The 19,861-nt window shown below is 41.8% G+C and overlaps 1 protein-coding gene across 1 annotated transcript in view; it reads right to left on the minus strand.

The window, feature by feature from the left end:
- The window catches only part of LOC135558338 (receptor-type tyrosine-protein phosphatase mu-like), a 588,334-nt gene that overhangs the window by 101,690 nt on the left and 466,783 nt on the right, over positions 1-19,861 (minus strand). The window contains exon 23 of the mRNA XM_064992077.1: positions 18,587-18,623. Coding sequence (XP_064848149.1) covers positions 18,587-18,623 — 37 coding nt within the window. The remainder of the gene's footprint in view (positions 1-18,586; positions 18,624-19,861) is intronic.

The following is a 19,861-nucleotide window of genomic DNA, read 5'->3' on the forward strand; positions in this document are numbered from 1 at the left end:
TTACTAGAGAATGGAGGCGAACCCATCAATGGTTAGCCTATCAAGTGACCGAGGACTGGTTTCCCAGATATGGAAAAAAGGTGCTTTCTAGAACCTAGAAAGGTCTATCCCCATAGGAGAACCCTTTGACGAACCCTTTGAAGAACACTTTTCACAGAGGGTTCTATGTGGCGGCAGGGTAGCCTAGTGGTTAGAGCGTTGGACTAGTAATCGGAAGGTTGCAAGTTCAAACCCCCAAGCTGACAAGGTACAAATCTGTCGTTCTGCCCCTGAACAGGCAGTTAACCCACAGTTCCCAGGCCTGGTTAAATAAAGGTAAATTAAATGGAACCATGAGGGTTCCACTTGAAAACAAAAAGGGTTCTCCAATGGTGAAAGCTGAAGAATCACTACGGAACCCTTTTTTTCTGAGTCTTAAACTAAAAAGAACTCTGAGATTCTCCATTAAAAGAAGAACTCTCAGTTCCTCCATTAAAATAAGAACTCTCAGATCCTCCATTAAAATAAGAACTCTCAGATTCTCCATTAAAAGAAGAATTCTCAGATTCTCCATTAAAGAAGATCTCTCAGAATCTCCATTAAAATAAGAACTCTCAGATCCGTCATTAAAATACGAACTCTCAGATTCTCCATTTAAATACAAACTCTCAGATTCTCCATTAAAAGAAGATCTCTCAGAATCTCCATTAAAATAAGAACTCTCAGATCCGTCATTAAAATACGAACTCTCAGATTCTCCATTAAAATACAAACTCTCAGATTCTCCATTAAAAGAAGAACTCTCAGATTCTCCATTAAAGAAGATCTCTCAGAATCTCCATTAAAATAAGAACTTTCAGATTCTCCATTAAAAGAAGAACTCTCATATTCTCCATTTAAAAGAACAGTCAGAAGAACTGTCAATTTAAGGTTAGGGTTAAGCATGAGGGTTAAGCAGTGTGGTTAAGGTTAAGCTTAGGTTTAAAATCATATTTTTGGACTTTGTGCTAGCTAGTGACCACTCTGCAGAGCTGCCTCCAGAACAACATTCATGATGAAAAACGTTAACTTTTCTCAGCCTGCATCCTGGCTCGTAGTAGAGATAAAATATCTGAGATATAGGATGGGGCAGAATCAAGCCTTAAACGTGATTCATAACATTTTAAAATGTACCTAAAAGTGACTAGAAGTCAGTGTGGAGAAGCTAGAATATGTGTGGCATGTTTACATTTCCTGTTTCCTGTTAAAAGCCGAGCTGCAGCGTTTTGAACTGACTGTAGGCGATGGAGTGACTTCTGACTCAGACGACGATACAAAGAGGTACAGTCATCTAGGCGTGAGGAAATAAAAGCCTGTATAACTTTCTCCAGATCAGAGACTGGAATAAAAGACTTGACTTCTGCTGTATTTCTTGGATGATAAAAGCAGGACAACCTTCTTTACATGCAGCTCCAGGTTTAGGTCAGGGTCAAAGGAGACGCCAAGGTTTCTGGACTTTACATTGGTGGGAAAAGTTCTAAGGTTATCTACAATCTGACTCCCTTCAAGGTGGGGACCAAATACAACAACCTCGGATTTATTATCATTGAGCTGGAGAAAACTGTCAGACATCTAACATGCTAGCTTGGTCACTGGTGAAGGGTAGCTACATTAGCTTGGTCACTGGTGAAGGGTAGCTACGCTAGCTTGGTCACTGGTGAAGGGTAGCTACATTAGCTTGGTCACTGGTGAAGGGTAGCTACATTAGCTTGGTCACTGGTGAAGGGTAGCTACGCTAGCTTGGTCACTGGTGAAGGGTCGCTACATTAGCTTGGTCACTGGTGAAGGGTAGCTACGCTAGCTTGGTCACTGGTGAATGGTAGCTACGCTAGCTTGGTCACTGGTGAAGGGTAGCTATGCTAGCTTGGTCAATGATGAAGGGTAGCTATGCTAGCTAGGTTAATGGTGAAGGGTAGCTACGCAAGCATGGTTAATGGTGAAGGGTAGCTACGCTAGCTTGGTTAATGGTGAAGGGTAGTTACGCTAGCTCGGTTAATGGTGAAGGGTAGCTACGCTAGCTCGGTTAATGGTGAAGGGTAGCTACGCTAGCTTGGTGAAGGGTAGCTACGCTAGCTTGGTGAAGGGTAGCTACGCTAGCTTGGTTAATGGTGAAGGGTAGCTACGCTAGCTTGGTGAATGGTGAAGGGTAGCTACGCTAGCTTGGTGAAGGGTAGCTACGCTAGCTTAGTCACTGGGTCTGATTGGTAAATAGAACTGCATGTAATTTGCATAGCAGTGAATGTTATGATTGCAGATGATGTCCCTAAGGGGAAGCATATACAGGAAAAAGAATGAGGCCAAGAATTGACCCCTGAGGGACACCATAATGAATAGGTTCGTGAGGACGATACTGAACCCCCCCATGCTCACTGAGGAACGTTTGCCCGACTGGAATTCAAAAAAATAAATTACTCAAATAAGATACCAATTTCTTGAAAACAATTTTTCTAAAATCTAGGATAAAAAATGTTTAGAAATAGGTCTATGATTACTCAGTGAGGCGGCGTCTAGATTTGGCTTTTTAAATGAAGGAGAGGTTGGACCAAAGAGGTTGTAAAGTAGGCTGGAAAGGAACCAGAGGTCAGAGAACAATAGAGGTTTGAGGAGGTACCGCAGTCGAGAAGAGCAGCTCCCGGAAAACCACCTTCAGCTGTCACAGGCTGCCGACACTCAGTGAGGACGGACGGACGCACGCACACCCAATGTTCTTCCCCTGTGAAGTAGGTGTGACAGCTGTAGTATTCCTCTAGACAGCATGCCATAAAACTCTTGATCAACACTGAGCCTGCCACGCATTAAAATGCACAAGGAGCCAGCGGACAGGCAGTCAGCAGGCAGACACACTCTGGCATTAGGCACAGTAACTCAGTCAATATGCATTGATTTGTACTTTTCTCTCTCACCCTCTCCCTGTTTTGACGTGGCAAAGGATCAGAGGGTTTCTGCTCCACCCCTACATAATCTACACCATTTGATAGGTTCAAAAGGGGTTCTGCTCCACCCCTACATAATCTAGACCATCTGATAGGTTCAAAGGGGGTTCTGCTCCACACCCACATAATCTAGACCATCTGATAGGTTCAAAGGGGGTTCTGCTCCACCCCCACATAATCTAGACCATCTGATAGGTTCAAAAGGGTTTCTGCTCCACCCCCACATAATCTAGACAATTTGATAGGTTCAAAGGGGGTTCTGCTCCACACCCACATAATCTAGACCATCTGATAGGTTCAAAGGGGGTTCTGCTCCACCCCTACATAATCTAGACCATCTGATAGGTTCAAAAGGGTTTCTGCTCCACCCCCACATAATCTAGACCATTTGATAGGTTCAAAAGGGTTTCTGCTCCACCCCCACATAATCTAGACCATTTGATAGGTTCAAAAGGGTTTCTGCTCCACACCCACATAATCTAGACCATTTGATAGGTTCAAAAGGGTTTCTGCTCCACCCCTACATAATCTAGACCATTTGATAGGTTCAAAAGGGTTTCTGCTCCACACCCACATAATCTAGACCATTTGATAGGTTCAAAAGGGTTTCTGCTCCACACCCACATAATCTAGACCATTTGATAGGTTCAAAAGGGTTTCTGCTCCACACCCACATAATCTAGACCATTTGATAGGTTCAAAAGGGTTTCTGCTCCACCCCCACATAATCTAGACCATTTGATAGGTTCAAAGGGGGTTCTGCTCCACCCCCACATAATCTAGACCATCTGATAGGTTCAAAAGGGTTTCTGCTCCACCCCCACATAATCTAGACAATTTGATAGGTTCAAAGGGGGTTCTGCTCCACACCCACATAATCTAGACCATCTGATAGGTTCAAAGGGGGTTCTGCTCCACCCCTACATAATCTAGACCATCTGATAGGTTCAAAGGGGGTTCTGCTCCACCCCTACATAATCTAGACCATTTGATAGGTTCAAAAGGGTTTCTGCTCCACACCCACATAATCTAGACCATCTGATAGGTTCAAAGGGGGTTCTGCTCCACACCCACATAATCTAGACTATCTGATAGGTTCAAAGGGGGTTCTGCTCCACACCCACATAATCTAGACCATCTGATAGGTTCAAAGGGGGTTCTGCTCCACACCCACATAATCTAGACCATCTGATATGTTCAAAGGGGGTTCTGCTCCACCCCCACATAATCTAGACCATCTGATAGGTTCAAAGGGGGTTCTGCTCCACACCCACATAATCTAGACCATCTGATAGGTTCAAAGGGGTTCTGCTCCACACCCACATAATCTAGACCATCTGATAGGTTCAAAGGGGTTCTGCTCCACCCCTACATAATCTAGACCATTTGATAGGTTCAAAAGGGTTTCTGCTCCACACCCACATAATCTAGACCATCTGATAGGTTCAAAGGGGTTCTGCTCCACACCCACATAATCTAGACTATCTGATAGGTTCAAAGGGGGTTCTGCTCCACACCCACATAATCTAGACCATCTGATAGGTTCAAAGGGGGTTCTGCTCCACACCCACATAATCTAGACCATCTGATAGGTTCAAAGGGGGTTCTGCTCCACCCCTACATAATCTAGACCATTTGATAGGTTCAAAAGGGTTTCTGCTCCACACCCACATAATCTAGACCATCTGATAGGTTCAAAGGGGGTTCTGCTCCACACCCACATAATCTACACCATCTGATAGGTTCAAAGGGGGTTCTGCTCCACACCCACATAATCTAGACTATCTGATAGGTTCAAAGGGGGTTCTGCTCCACACCCACATAATCTAGACCATCTGATAGGTTCAAAGGGGGTTCTGCTCCACACCCACATAATCTAGACCATCTGATAGGTTCAAAGGGGGTTCTGCTCCACACCCACATAATCTAGACTATCTGATAGGTTCAAAAGGGTTTCTGCTCCACCCCCACATAATCTAATCTATACATATATACAGTGCATTCAGAAAGAATTCATACACCTTGATTTATTCCACTTTTGTTGTTACAACCTGACTTAAACATTTATTAAATTGATTTTGTTCTCACCCAACTACCCCATAATGACAAAGTGAAACAGGTTTTTAGATTTTTTGATGAAATATATCTAATATCTTTTTTGACTGAAATATCTAATTTACATAAGTATTCACTCCCCTGAGTCTATGTTAGAATCACCTTTGGCAGCGATTACAGCTGTGAGTCTTTCTGGCTAACTTTCTAAGAGCTTTGCACACCTGGATTGTCCAACATTTGCACATTATCCTTGAAAAAATGTATCAAGCTCTGCATTGTTGGTTGTTGATCATTGCTAGACAGCCATTTCCAAGTCTTGCCATAGATTTTCAGGTCAATTTAAGTCAAAACTGTATGTAGGCCATTCAGGAACATTCAATGTTGTCTTGGTAAGTAACTCCAGTGTATATTTGGCCTTGTGTTCGAGGTTATTGTCCTGCTGAAAGGAGATTTTGTCTCTGAGTGTCTGTTGGAAAGCAGACTGAACTGTACAAGGTTTTCCTCTAGGATTTTGCCTGTGCTTAGCTCTATTCCATTTAATACCTATTCCATTTATTTTATCCTAAAAAAAACTCCCTAGTCCTTGCCGATGACAAACATACCCATAACATGATGCTGCCACCACCATGCTTGAAAATATGAAGAGTGGTACTCAGTGATGTGATGTGTTGGATTTGCCACAAACATAACACTTTGTATTCAGGACAAAAACTTTATTTCTTTGACACATTTTTTGCAGTTTTTTATTTTTATTTTTTAAATTTGTTTATTTATTGAATATTCGAAAAATACAATATACTTGCAGTGAAGCCACTCAACAACTACATCATACCAGTCATCCAACAACTACATCATTACCAGTCATCCAACAACTACATCATTACCAGTCATCCAACAATTACATCATTACCAGTCATCCAACAATTACATCATACCAGTCATCCAACAACTACATCATTACCAGTCATCCAACAACTACATCATACCAGTCATCCAACAACTACATCATACCAGTCATCCAACAACTACATCATACCAGTCATCCAACAACTACATCACACCAGTCATCCAACAACTACATCACACCAGTCATCCAACAGACTCTCATTCAGAGTGACACACAGAAGCATCCAGGGTCAATGCCCTGCTCAAGGGCACGTTGACAGATCTCCCACCAGGCAAAAAAAATGTGAACCCGAACCCTCCAAGATCCCCCTCACAGTTCCCCAATAGCTGTCCCTCAACCATTCGAGACCAATCCCACAGTCCCCTCCCCCCCAGGAAGAAAAACATCTAATAAAAAATACAATGAATTCCATTCCCCCAAGAACCCCCGACTACACCAACAACCAAGAGAATGAACCCCCACCCCCAAGAACCCCCCTAATGCACCAACTACCAAGAGAATGAACCCCCACCCCCAAGAACCCCCCTAATGCACCAACTACCAAGAGAATGAACCCCCACCCCTAAGAACCCCCCTAATGCACCAACTACCAAGAGAATGAACCCCCACCCCCAAGAACCCCCCTAATGCACCAACTACCAAGAGAATGAACCCCCACCCCCAAGAACCCCCCTAATGCACCAACTACCAAGAGAATGAACCCCCACCCCCAAGAACCCCCTAATGCACCAACTACCAAGAGAATGAACCCCCACCCCCAAGAACCCCCCTAATGCACCAACAACAACCAACTAAAGAGACAAAAGGAAAAGACATTTAAAACAAAGGACATCAAGGACAACTGAAATCACAGCAACTCTATATGTTTGTGTGCATGTCTGGCACTATTACATGTATGTGTGTGCGTTCTTGTATGTGTTTACTTGAATGATATATGCATGTGTACAAACACCTGCACGGCATCATCCTCAAGCAAACCGACATTAGTTGTAAAAACACTGCCACTTAGTGTCATTCAGATTTTATTTTTATTATGTTTTATTTTTACTCTTTTTACTTGTATAAATTTGATTTGCTTTTACCTTTGACCATCATTCTCTCTCACAACTCCACTCCCACTTGTCTCCAATTCCACATACCAACCCTCAGCTTCCCTCAGCCCATCCCATTTATCTCTGCTGGCCACCCACTTCGGGTTTCTATGCAGAACATCTTTCAACTTTCGACCAATCGGATTCCACGCTTCAAGACTGTGGGATATGTTCCGCATTAATTACAACAACAACATTGACGAATACGCTGATTCGGTGAGCGAGTTTATTAGAAAGTGCATCTGCGAAGATGTCGTTCCCACAGCAACAATTAAAACATTCCCAAACCGGAAACCGTGGATTGATGGCAGCATTCGCGCGAAACTGAAAGCGCCGTTTAACCAGGGCTAGGTGACCGGAAACATGACCGAATACAAACAGTGTAGCTATTCCCTCCGCAAGGCAATCAAACAAGCTAAGTGTCAGTATAGAGACAAAGTAGAGTTGCAATTCAACGGCTAAGACACTAGAGGTATGTGGCAGGGTCTACAGTCAATCATGGATTACAAAAAGAAAACCAGCCCCGTCGCGGACCAGGATGTCTTGCTCCCAGACAGACTAAATAACTTTTTTTGCTCGCTTTGAGGACAATACAGTGCCACTGACACGGCCTGCAACCAAAACCTGCGGACTCTCCTTCACTGCAGCCGACATGAGTAAATCATTTAAAAGTGTTAACCCTCGCAAGGCTGCAGGCCCAGACGGAATACTCAGCCGCGTACTCAGAGCATGCACAGACCAGCTGGCTGGTGTGTTTACGGACATATTCAATCAATCCTCATCCCAGTCTGCTGTTCCCACATGCTTCAAGAGAGCCACCATTGTCCCTGTTCCCAAGAAAGCTAAGGTAACTGAGCTAAACGACTACCGCCCCGTAGCACTTACTTCCGTCATCATGAAGTGCTTTGAGAGACTAGTCAAGGACCATATCACCTCCACCCTATCTGACACCCTAGACCCACTCCAATTTGCTTACCGCCCCAACAGGTCCACAGACGACGCAATCGCAACCACACTGCACACTGCCCTAACCCACAAGAGGAATACCAATGTGAGAATGCTGTTCATCGACTACAGCTCAGCATTTAACACCATAGACCCTGGGTCTCGACCCCGCCCTGTGCAACTGGGTACTGGACTTGCTGATGGGCCGCCCCCAGGTGGTGAGGGTAGGTAACAACATCTCCACTCCACTGATCCTCAACACTGGGGCCCCACAAGTTCTGAGCCCTCTCCTGTACTCCCTGTTCACCCACGACTGTGTGGCCATGCACGCCTCTAACTCCATCAAGTTTGCGGACGACACTACAGTGGTAGGCTTGATTACCAACAACGACGAGACGGCCTACAGGGAGGAGGTGAGGGCCCTCAGAGTGTGGTGTCAGGAAAATAATCTCACACTCAACGTCAACAAAACAAAGGAGATGATTGTGGACTTCAGGAAACAGCAGAGGGAGCACCACCCTATCCACATTGATGGGACAGTAGTGGAGAGGGTAGTAAGTTTTAAGTTCCTCGGCGTACACATCACGGACAAATTGAATTGGTCCACCCACACAGACAGCGTGGTGAAGAAGGCGTAGCAGCGCATCTTCAACCTCAGGAGGCTGAAGAAATTCGGCTTGTCACCAAAAGCACTCACAAACTTCTACAGATGCACAATCGAGAGCATCTGTATCACCGCCTGGTATGGCAACTGCTCCGCCCACAACCGTAAGGCTCTCCAGAGGGTAGTGAGGTCTGCACAACGCATCACCGGGGGCAAACTACCTGCCCTCCAGGACACCTACACCACCCGATGTCACAGGAAGGCCATAAAGATCATCAAGGACAACAACCACCTGAGCCACTGCCTGTTCACCCCGCTATCATCCAGAAGGTGAGGTCAGTACAGGTGCATCAAAGCAGGGACCGAGAGACTGAAAAACAGCTTCTATCTCAAGGCCATCAGACTGTTAAACAGCCACCACTAACATTGAGTGGCTGCTGCCAACATGCTGACTCAACTCCAGCCACTTTAATAATGGAAATTGATGTAAAAATGTATCACTAACCACTTTATATGTTTACATACCCTACATTACTCATCTCATATATTTTTGTATATACTGTACTCTATATAATCTACTGCATCTTGCCATCTTTATGTAATACATATATCACTAGCCACTTTAAACTATGCCACTTTATGTTTATATACCCTACAGCTCATATGTATATACTGTAATCTATACCATCTACTGCATCTTGCCTATGCCGTTCTGTACCATCACTCATTCATATATCTTTATGTACATATTCTTTATCCCGTTACACTTGTGTCTATAAGGTAGTAGTTGTGAATTGTTAGGTTAGATTACTCGTTGGTTATTACTGCATTGTCGGAACTAGAAGCACAAGCATTTCGCTACACTTGCATTAAGATCTGCTAACCATGTGTAACCATGTGTATGTGACAAATAACATTGGGATTTGAACTATGCTGTGATGTTTAACGTACAATTTCAATCTATCTAATCAAATTGAATCCACAGATTGCGAGTTGAAGATAAATACTTTTACCAAAAGTATTAGTATATTAGTTAATTGACTGACCCGGTCTCTCCAGATCCCCTAAGATCAATACTTTTACTAAGAGTATTAGTATATCAGTAATTGACTGACCCGGTCTCTCCAGATCTCCTAACAGTACTATTTCTAGGGTCAATTTGAGTTCAATGCCATTCCTGAACCTGAGACCAGAAACAGAGGGCAATACCTAAATAAGCTGCACTGAGGCGACACGGTCACCACCGATAAATCCATGATAATTGAACATTTCAATAAACATTTCTCTACGGCTCCTGGCTACTCCAAACCCGGCCAACAGCTCTGCCCCCCCCCCCCTGCAGCTACCCGCCCGAGCCTCCCCAGCTTCTCCTTCACCCAAATCCAGACAGCAGATGTTCTGAAAGAGCTGCAAAACCTGGACCCGTACAAATCAGCTGGTCTAGACAATCTGGACCCTCTATTTCTAAAACTTTCCTCTGCCATTGTTGCAACCCCTATTAAAAGCCTGTTCAATTTCTCTTTCGTATCAACGGTTTTCTAGCTCAGCTGATAAATTTGTATAAATGTTTTAGAAGAAGTGTGGATCATCCTGATTTGGATCATATGGATTAATGAGCAAATCTCTTTTTTTGTCCACTTTCATATTTAAAAGGATCCACCTTCCTTGCGAAACCTTCCTGGCTATTTGCACATTCAGATCAAAATGTTTTGTTAATTAATATCATCACACCGTTTGAGTTCCTTTTAGACAATCCATGTTGGAATCGTGTATTTTTAACTTGGCTGTGAGTGTCTTGTTTTCTCTTTGGAGCATGAAAATTTCACTCTGGCTGAACTTCTACCTCCTCACACAACTTTTCCAGTGTTGCGTGGATTCCAGCTAGAGCACCAGCCTCTACTTCAATGGTCAGTAAAATCATCGGTGTCTGTAGATTAAAGTAAAGTATTTAAAAGTAAAGTTATTTTGTGAGGCTCTTTCCACGAAGGAGTATGTTGTTCCTCCATAGCGTAAAGCTGTTGGTACTCGTAGATTCCCTCAGGATCTCCTTAGTATCCAGATTGGCTCTATACTGCAACCAGGTTTTTTACGAAAAGATGACAATGAGTCTTTCCCACGACGACGGCAGGTGTCTGTAGTACAGCCAGCTAGCACTCGTGGAATCCACGCAAAAAAAAGGAACACAAACCTGCAGTCCGTAAAGGCTAACCGCGTCGTCCTTAGCAACATTTTCTGCAGTTTTACTTTAGTGCCTTATTGCAAGCAGGATGCATGTTTTGGAATATTTTTAATCTGGACAGGCTCCCTTCTTTTCACTCTGTCAATTAGGTTAGTATTGTGGGGTAACTACAATGTTGTTGATCCATCAGTGTTCTATCACAGCCAATAAACTCTGTAACTGTTTTAAAGTCACCATTGGCCTCATGGTGAAAATCCTGAGCAGTTTCCTTCCTCTCTGGCAACTGAGTTAGGAAGGACGCCTGTATCTTTGTAGTGACTGGGTGTATTGATACACCATCCAAAGTGTAATAACTTTATCATGCTTGGAAATCCTCCCTGGTCTTTGTGGATGAATCTGTGTTTGAAGTTCACTGCTTGACAGAGATGAGGTAATCATTCAGAAATCATGTTAAACACTATTGTTGCACAAAAAGTGATACCATGTAACTTATTATGTGGCTTGTTAAGCCCATTTTTACTCCTGAACTAATTTAGACTTACCATAACAAAGGGGTTGAATACTGACACAAAACATTATTGACTCAAGACATTTCAGCTTTTCATTTTTATTAATTTGTAAAACCTTCTAAAATCATAATTCCACTTTGACATTATGGGGTTATTGTGATGTCATTATGGGGTTATTGTGATGTCATTATGGGGTTATTGTGATGTCATTATGGGGTATTGTGATGTCATTATGGGGTTATTGTGATGTCATTATGGGGTTATTGTGATGTCATTATGGGGTTTTGTGATGTCATTATGGGGTTATTGTGATGTCATTATGGGGTTATTGTGATGTCATTATGGGGTTATTGTGATGTCATTATGGGTTATTGTGATGTCCAGTGACACAAAATCTACATTTAATATATTTTATTTACACTTTATAAAACAACAAAATGTGGAAAAAGTCAATGGGTGTGAATACTGTCTGAAACGATACAGGGTGTGAATACTGTCTGAAACTATACAGGGTGTGAATACTGTCTGAAACTATACAGGGTGTGAATACTGTCTGAAACTATACAGGGTGTGAATACTGTCTGAAACTATACAGGGTGTGAATACTGTCTGAAACTATACAGGGTGTGAATACTGTCTTAAACTATACAGGGTGTGAATACTGTCTGAAACTATACAGGGTGTGAATACTGTCTGAAACTATACAGGGTGTGAATACTGTCTGAAACTATACAGGGTGTGCATACTGTCTGAAACTATACAGGGTGTGAATACTGTCTGAAACTATACAGGGTGTGAATACTGTCTGAAACTATACAGGGTGTGAATACTGTCTGAAACTATACAGGGTGTGAATACTGTCTGAAACTATACAGGGTGTGAATACTGTCTGAAACTATACAGGGTGTGAATACTGTCTGAAACTATTCAGGGTGTGAATACTGTCTGAAACTATACAGGGTGTGAATACTGTCTGAAACTATACAGGGTGTGAATACTGTCTGAAACTATACAGGGTGTAAATACTGTCTGAAACTATACAGGGTGTGAATACTGTCTGAAACTATACAGGGTGTGAATACTGTCTGAAACTATACAGGGTGTAAATACTGTCTGAAACTATACAGGGTGTGAATACTGTCTGAAACTATACAGGGTGTGAATACTGTCTGAAACTATACAGGGTGTGAATACTGTCTGAAACTATACAGGGTGTAAATACTGTCTGAAACTATACAGGGTGTGAATACTGTCTGAAACTATACAGGGTGTGCATACTGTCTGAAACTATACAGGGTGTAAATACTGTCTGAAACTATACAGGGTGTGAATACTGTCTGAAACTATACAGGGTGTGAATACTGTCTGAAACTATACAGGGTGTTAATACTGTCTGAAACTATACAGGGTGTGAATACTGTCTGAAACTATACAGGCTGTGGTAACTGTCTGAAACTATACAGGGTGTTAATACTGTCTGAAACTATACAGGGTGTGAATACTGTCTGAAACTATACAGGGTGTGAATACTGTCTGAAACTATACAGGGTGTGAATACTGTCTGAAACTATACAGGGTGTGAATACTGTCTGAAACTATACAGGGTGTGCATACTGTCTGAAACTATACAGGGTGTGCATACTGTCTGAAACTATACAGGGTGTGAATACTGTCTGAAACTATACAGGGTGTGAATACTGTCTGAAACTATACAGGGTGTGAATACTGTCTGAAACTATACAGGGTGTGCATACTGTCTGAAACTATACAGGGTGTGCATACTGTCTGAAACTATACAGGGTGTGCATACTGTCTGAAACTATACAGGGTGTGCATACTGTCTGAAACTATACAGGGTGTGAATACTGTCTGAAACTATACAGGGTGTGAATACTGTCTGAAACTATACAGGGTGTGCATACTGTCTGAAACTATACAGGGTGTGCATACTGTCTGAAACTATACCGGGTGTGAATACTGTCTGAAACTATACAGGGTGTGAATACTGTCTGAAACTATACAGGGTGTGCATACTGTCTGAAACTATACAGGGTGTGCATACTGTCTGAAACTATACAGGGTGTGCATACTGTCTGAAACTATACAGGGTGTGAATACTGTCTGAAACTATACAGGGTGTGCATACTGTCTGAAACTATACAGGGTGTGAATACTGTCTGAAACTATACAGGGTGTGAATACTGTCTGAAACTATACAGGGTGTGAATACTGTCTGAAACTATACAGGGTGTGCATACTGTCTGAAACTATACAGGGTGTGCATACTGTCTGAAACTATACAGGGTGTGGTAACTGTCTGAAACTATACAGGGTGTGAATACTGTCTGAAACTATACAGGGTGTGAATACTGTCTGAAACTATACAGGGTGTGAATACTGTCTGAAACTATACAGGGTGTGAATACTGTCTGAAACTATACAGGGTGTGCATACTGTCAAACTATACAGGGTGTGAATACTGTCTGAAACTATACAGGGTGTGAATACTGTCTGAAACTATACAGGGTGTGCATACTGTCTGAAACTATACAGGGTGTGAATACTGTCTGAAACTATACAGGGTGTGAATACTCTCTGAAACTATTCAGGGTGTGAATACTGTCTGAAACTATACAGGGTGTGAATACTGTCTGAAACTATACAGGGTGTGAATACTGTCTGAAACTATACAGGGTGTGCATACTGTCTGAAACTATACAGGGTGTGCATACTGTCTGAAACTATACAGGGTGTGAATACTGTCTGAAACTATACAGGGTGTGAATACTGTCTGAAACTATACAGGGTGTGAATACTGTCTGAAACTATACAGGGTGTGAATACTGAAACTATACAGGGTGTGAATACTGTCTGAAACTATACAGGGTGTGAATACTGTCTGAAACTATTCAGGGTGTGAATACTGTCTGAAACTATACAGGGTGTGAATACTGTCTGAAACTATACAGGGTGTGAATACTGTCTGAAACTATACAGGGTGTGCATACTGTCTGAAACTATACAGGGTGTGAATACTGTCTGAAACTATACAGGGTGTGAATACTGTCTGAAACTATACAGGGTGTGAATACTGTCTGAAACTATACAGGGTGTGAATACTGTCTGAAACTATACAGGGTGTGAATACTGTCTGAAACTATACAGGGTGTGAATACTGTCTGAAACTATACAGGGTGTGAATACTGAAACTATACAGGGTTTGAATACTGTCTGAAACTATACAGGGTGTGAATACTGTCTGAAGGTATTCAGTGCATTCAGAAAGTATTCAGACTCCTTGACTTTTTCCACATTTTGTTACGTTACAGCCTTATACTAAAATCTACACCCAATACCCCATAATGACAAAGCGAAAAACTTTTTTTTTTTTTTTTACATTTCTGCAAATGTTTTAAAATTAAAAGCAGAAATTCCTTATTTACATAAGTATTCAGACCCTTTGCTATGAGACTCAACATTGTGGGGCAGCAGCTTAGCCTAGTGGTTAGAGCGTTTGACTAGTAACCGAAAGGTTGGAAGTTCAAATCTGTCGTTCTGCCCCTGAACAGGCAGTTAACCCACTGTTCCTAGGCTGTCATTGAAAATAAGAATTTGTTCTTATTTAGTTAAATTGAAATTCTGTTTCCATTGATCATCATTGAGATGTTTATACAACTTGATTGTAGTTCACCTGCAGTAAACTCAATTGATTGGAAATTATTTGGAAAGGCTATGTAATGTCCTACAGTTGTCTATGTAATGTCCTACAGTTGTCTGTGTAATATCCTACAGTTGTCTATATAATGTCATACAGTTGTCTATATAATGTCCTACACTTGTCTATGTAATGTCCTACAGTTGTCTGTATAATATCCTACAGTTGTCCCACAGTTGTCTATGTGATATCCCACAGTTGTCTATGTAATATCCCACAGTTGTCTATATAATGTCCTACAGTTGTCTATGTAATATTCTACAGTTGTCTATGTAATATCCTACAGTTGTCTATGTAATATCCTACAGTTGTCCCACAGTTGTCTATGTGATATCCCACAGTTGTCTATGTAATATCCCACAGTTGTCTATATAATGTCCTACAGTTGTCTATGTAATATTCTACAGTTGTCTATGTAATGTTCTACAGTTGTCTATATAATATCCCACAGTTGTCTATATAATGTCCTACAGTTGTCTATGTAATATTCTACAGTTGTCTATATAATATCCTACAGTTGTCTATGTAATATCCTACAGTTGTCTATATAATGTCCTACAGTTGTCTATGTAATGTCCTACAGTTATCTATATAATGTCCTACAGTTGTCTATATAATGTCCTACAGTTGTCTATGTAATATCCTACAGTTGTCTATGTAATGTCCTACAGTTGTCTATGTAATGTCCTACAGTTGTCTATATAATGTCCTACAGTTGTCTATATAATGTCCTACAGTTGTCTATGTAATATTCTACAGTTGTCTATATAATGTCCTACAGTTGTCTATGTAATGTCCTACAGTTATCTATATAATGTCCTACAGTTGTCTATATAATGTCCTACAGTTGTCTATGTAATATCCTACAGTTGTCTATGTAATGTCCTACAGTTGTCTATGTAATGTTCTACAGTTGTCTATATAATATCCCACAGTTGTCTATATAATGTCCTACAGTTGTCTATGTAATATTCTACAGTTGTCTATATAATATCCTACAGTTGTCTATGTAATATCCTACAGTTGTCTATATAATGTCCTACAGTTGTCTATGTAATGTCCTACAGTTATCTATATAATGTCCTACAGTTGTCTATATAATGTCCTACAGTTGTCTATGTAATATCCTACAGTTGTCTATGTAATGTCCTACAGTTGTCTATGTAATGTCCTACAGTTGTCTATATAATGTCCTACAGTTGTCTATATAATGTCCTACAGTTGTCTATATAATATCCTACAGTTGTCTATGTAATGTCCTACAGTTGTCTATATAATATCCTACAGTTGTCTATGTAATGTCCTACAGTTATCTATATAATGTCCTACAGTTGTCTATATAATGTCCTACAGTTGTCTATATAATGTCCTACAGTTGTCTATATAATGTCCTACAGTTGTCTATATAATATCCTACAGTTGTCTATGTAATGTCCTACAGTTGTCTATATAATATCCTACAGTTGTCTATGTAAAATCCCACAGTTGACAGTGCATGTCAGAGCAAAAACCAAGCCATGAGGTTGAAGGAATTGTCCGTAGAGCTCAGAGACAGGATGGTGTCGTGGTACAGATCTATGCAACTTTAAAGATGTGTGTTTGTATAGGTGTGTGTGTGTGTGTTTAGGTGTGTGTTTAGGTGTGTGTGTGTGTGTTTAGGTGTGTGTTTAGGCATGTGTTTAGGTGTGTGTGTGTGTGTGTGTGTGTGTGTGTGTAGATGCCTGTTTTAATTGAGACACTGAGGAGGTAGAGAGGCAAAGCTCTAATAAACAGCTAATTATGCAACTCCCTGTTCCACCACAGCAGACAGCTGCATACAATACACACCCACAGACACACACACACACAGACACACACACACACACACACACACACACACACACACACACACACACACACACACACACACACACACAGACACGCACACACACACACACAGACACGCACACACACACACACACGCACACACACAGACACGCGCACACGCACTCGCACAAGCACTCGCACACACGCTCGCGCACACACACACACACACACACACACACACACACACACAGAGAGAGAGATTGAGCACGTTGTTGAATCCATTAAGGCCTCATCTCAAAACAACTCTCGTTCATTTTGCTCTAACACTCAAATCCCTCTGCTAGCTGTGCTCTGATGTGAAGGAGTGGAGTGTGTGTGTGTTCTTGAGAGAAAGAGTGTGTATGTGAGCGTGTGTGTGTGTGTGTGTGTGTGTCTTGTTCCTGGGAGGGAGGGGATCTAGACTAGATTCATAACAATTAAAGCATTTGATTTAACCTCTGAGGTCAGAGAGTCTGTTGGACAGATTAACACTGGAAATAAATGATTTAACCTCTGAGGTCAGAGAGTCTGTTTGACAGATTAACACTGGAAATAAATGAGCATGCACAGTGGACAATCCATTCATTTAGAGAAAGGGGGAGATAGAGGGGGATCGGTAGGGATAGAGAGGGAGAGAGAGAGAAAGCAAGAGAGAGCCCTGAGAGAGAGAGAGAGACTTTATATATTCACTTTATATATTATCTACCTCACTTGCTTTGGCAATGTTAACACATGTTTCCCATGCCAATAAAGCCCTTGAATTGAATTGAAATTGAGAGAGAGAGAGAGAGAGAGGGAGAGAGGGGGATATACAGATATACAGAGGGAGAGATGAAGAGGGGGGATATAGAGAGGGAGAGATGAAGAGAGGGAGAGATAAAGAGAGGAAGAGAGAGAGAGAGAGAGCGGGATATACAGAGGGAGAGATATAGAGGGGGATATAGAGAGGGGGGATATAGAGGGGGATATAGAGAGGGAGAGATAGAGAGGGGGGATATAGAGAGGGAGAGAGAGAGAGAGGGGGGAATAGAGAGGGAGAGATAGAGAGGGGGGATATAGAGAGGGAGAGAGAGAGAGGGGGATATAGAGAGGGAGAGAGAGAGAGGGGGATATAGAGAGAGAGAGAGAGAGAGAGAGAGAGAGGGAGAGAGGGGGATATACAGATATACAGAGGGAGAGATGAAGAGGGGGAGATAGAGAGAGGGGGGATATAGAGAGGGGGAATAGAGAGGGAGAGATAGAGAGGGGGGATATAGAGAGGGAGAGAGAGAGGGGGGGATATAGAGAGGGAGAGAGAGAGAGGGGGATATAGAGAGGGAGAGATATAGAGAGGGAGATAAAGAGAGGGAGGGGGAGAGAGAGGGCGACAGACAGACAGAGAGAGAAAGAGAGAGGGGGGAGTGTTCTGCTAGCCCAGAAAGCAGAGCTGATGTGTATGTGTGAGCTCTACCAGCTTCATCAGAGCTCCACCGCAGCGTAATATAAACAGACTGAGATGTCTGAGCACATCTTCATACGCCCTCATTACAAACAAACATTAAAAATCATCCATCCACACAGATAGCCTTAAAGCAACATCTACCCACCCATCCATTCATCCATCCACACAGATAGCCTTAAAGCAACATCTACCCACCCATCCATCCATCCATCCACACAGATAGCCTTAAAGCAACATCTACCCACCCATCCATTCATCCATCTGTCCTTCCACCCAAACACACACACACACACTCTCTGATGAAGCATGTAGAACATGTTACTGTTAATGAGTTTTGTTCTTACCCTGGGTAGCGATGTAATGGTTGGGCCTGTGGTAGCCCTGTAAACGAGAGTGAGAGAGAGAGAGAGACAGAGAGAGAGAGAGAGACAGAGAGAGAGAGAGAGAGAGAGAGAGAGAGAGAGAGAGAGAGAGAGAGAGAGAAAGAGAGAGAGACAGAGTATATAAATCATGCCTAAATCATTGATCATCATTGATGAATGTAACATGTTTGTCAGGAAACTGTATAGAGAATAAGCTTTTGTCAGTATATATAATATAATCTTTAAAAAGTCTTTAAAAAGTGAGAAAGACACACACACCTCCACACCTCCACAGATAACAAGAATCCCCAGATATATCTAGCTACGAGCAGGACTGATCTCCACAACAGACCTGCCATTCTCAGGGATTACCGTAATCTAAACCTCATCCCTCGAATTGTATTTGTCCCTGTCTTCTCTCAGGAGATACAGTTGAAATCAGAAGTTTACATACAATTTAGGTTCGTTAGAGTCATTTAAACTCATTTTTCAACCACTCCACAAATGTCTTGTTAACAAACTATAGTTTAGGCAAGTCGGTTAGGACATCTACTTTGTGCATGACACAAGTTATTTTTCCAATAATTGTTTACAGACAGATTATTTCACCTATAATTCACTGTATCACAATTCCAGTGGGTCAGAAGTTTACATACACTAAATTGACTGTGCCTTTAAACAACTTGGAAAATTCAAGAAAATTATGACATGGCTTTAGAAGCTTGTGATAGGCCAATCAACATCATTTAAGTCAATTGGAGGTGTACCTGTGGATGTATTTCAAGGCCCACCTTCAAACTCAGTATCTTTGCTTGACATCATGGAAAATCAAAAAGACCTCAGAAAAATAATTGTAGACCTCCACAAGTCTGGTTCATCTTTGGCAGCAATTTACACTTGTGTATAAGACAGTAGCCATTACCACTCAGGAAGGAATTGTCTCCTAGAGATAGTTAGCAAATTCCCAGAACAACAGCAAAGTCCCTTGTGAGATGCTGGAGGAAACAGGTACAAAAGTATTATTACTGACACAACCATTGCTCCAAAACCGGAACTACGGTTTGAACTGCATATGGGGACAAAATCATACTTTTTGGAGAAATTTCTGATGAAAAAATATAACTGTTTGGCCATAATGACCATCACTTCGAACACCATCCCAACCATGAATTAACATCTGCACATCACAAAATAGATGGCATCATGAGATGAAAATTATGATATATTGAAACAACATCTCAAGAAATAAAATTTGAT

Source organism: Oncorhynchus masou, chromosome 17, assembly GCF_036934945.1.
Source record: "Oncorhynchus masou masou isolate Uvic2021 chromosome 17, UVic_Omas_1.1, whole genome shotgun sequence".
NCBI classification, from domain to species: Eukaryota; Metazoa; Chordata; class Actinopteri; order Salmoniformes; family Salmonidae; genus Oncorhynchus; species Oncorhynchus masou.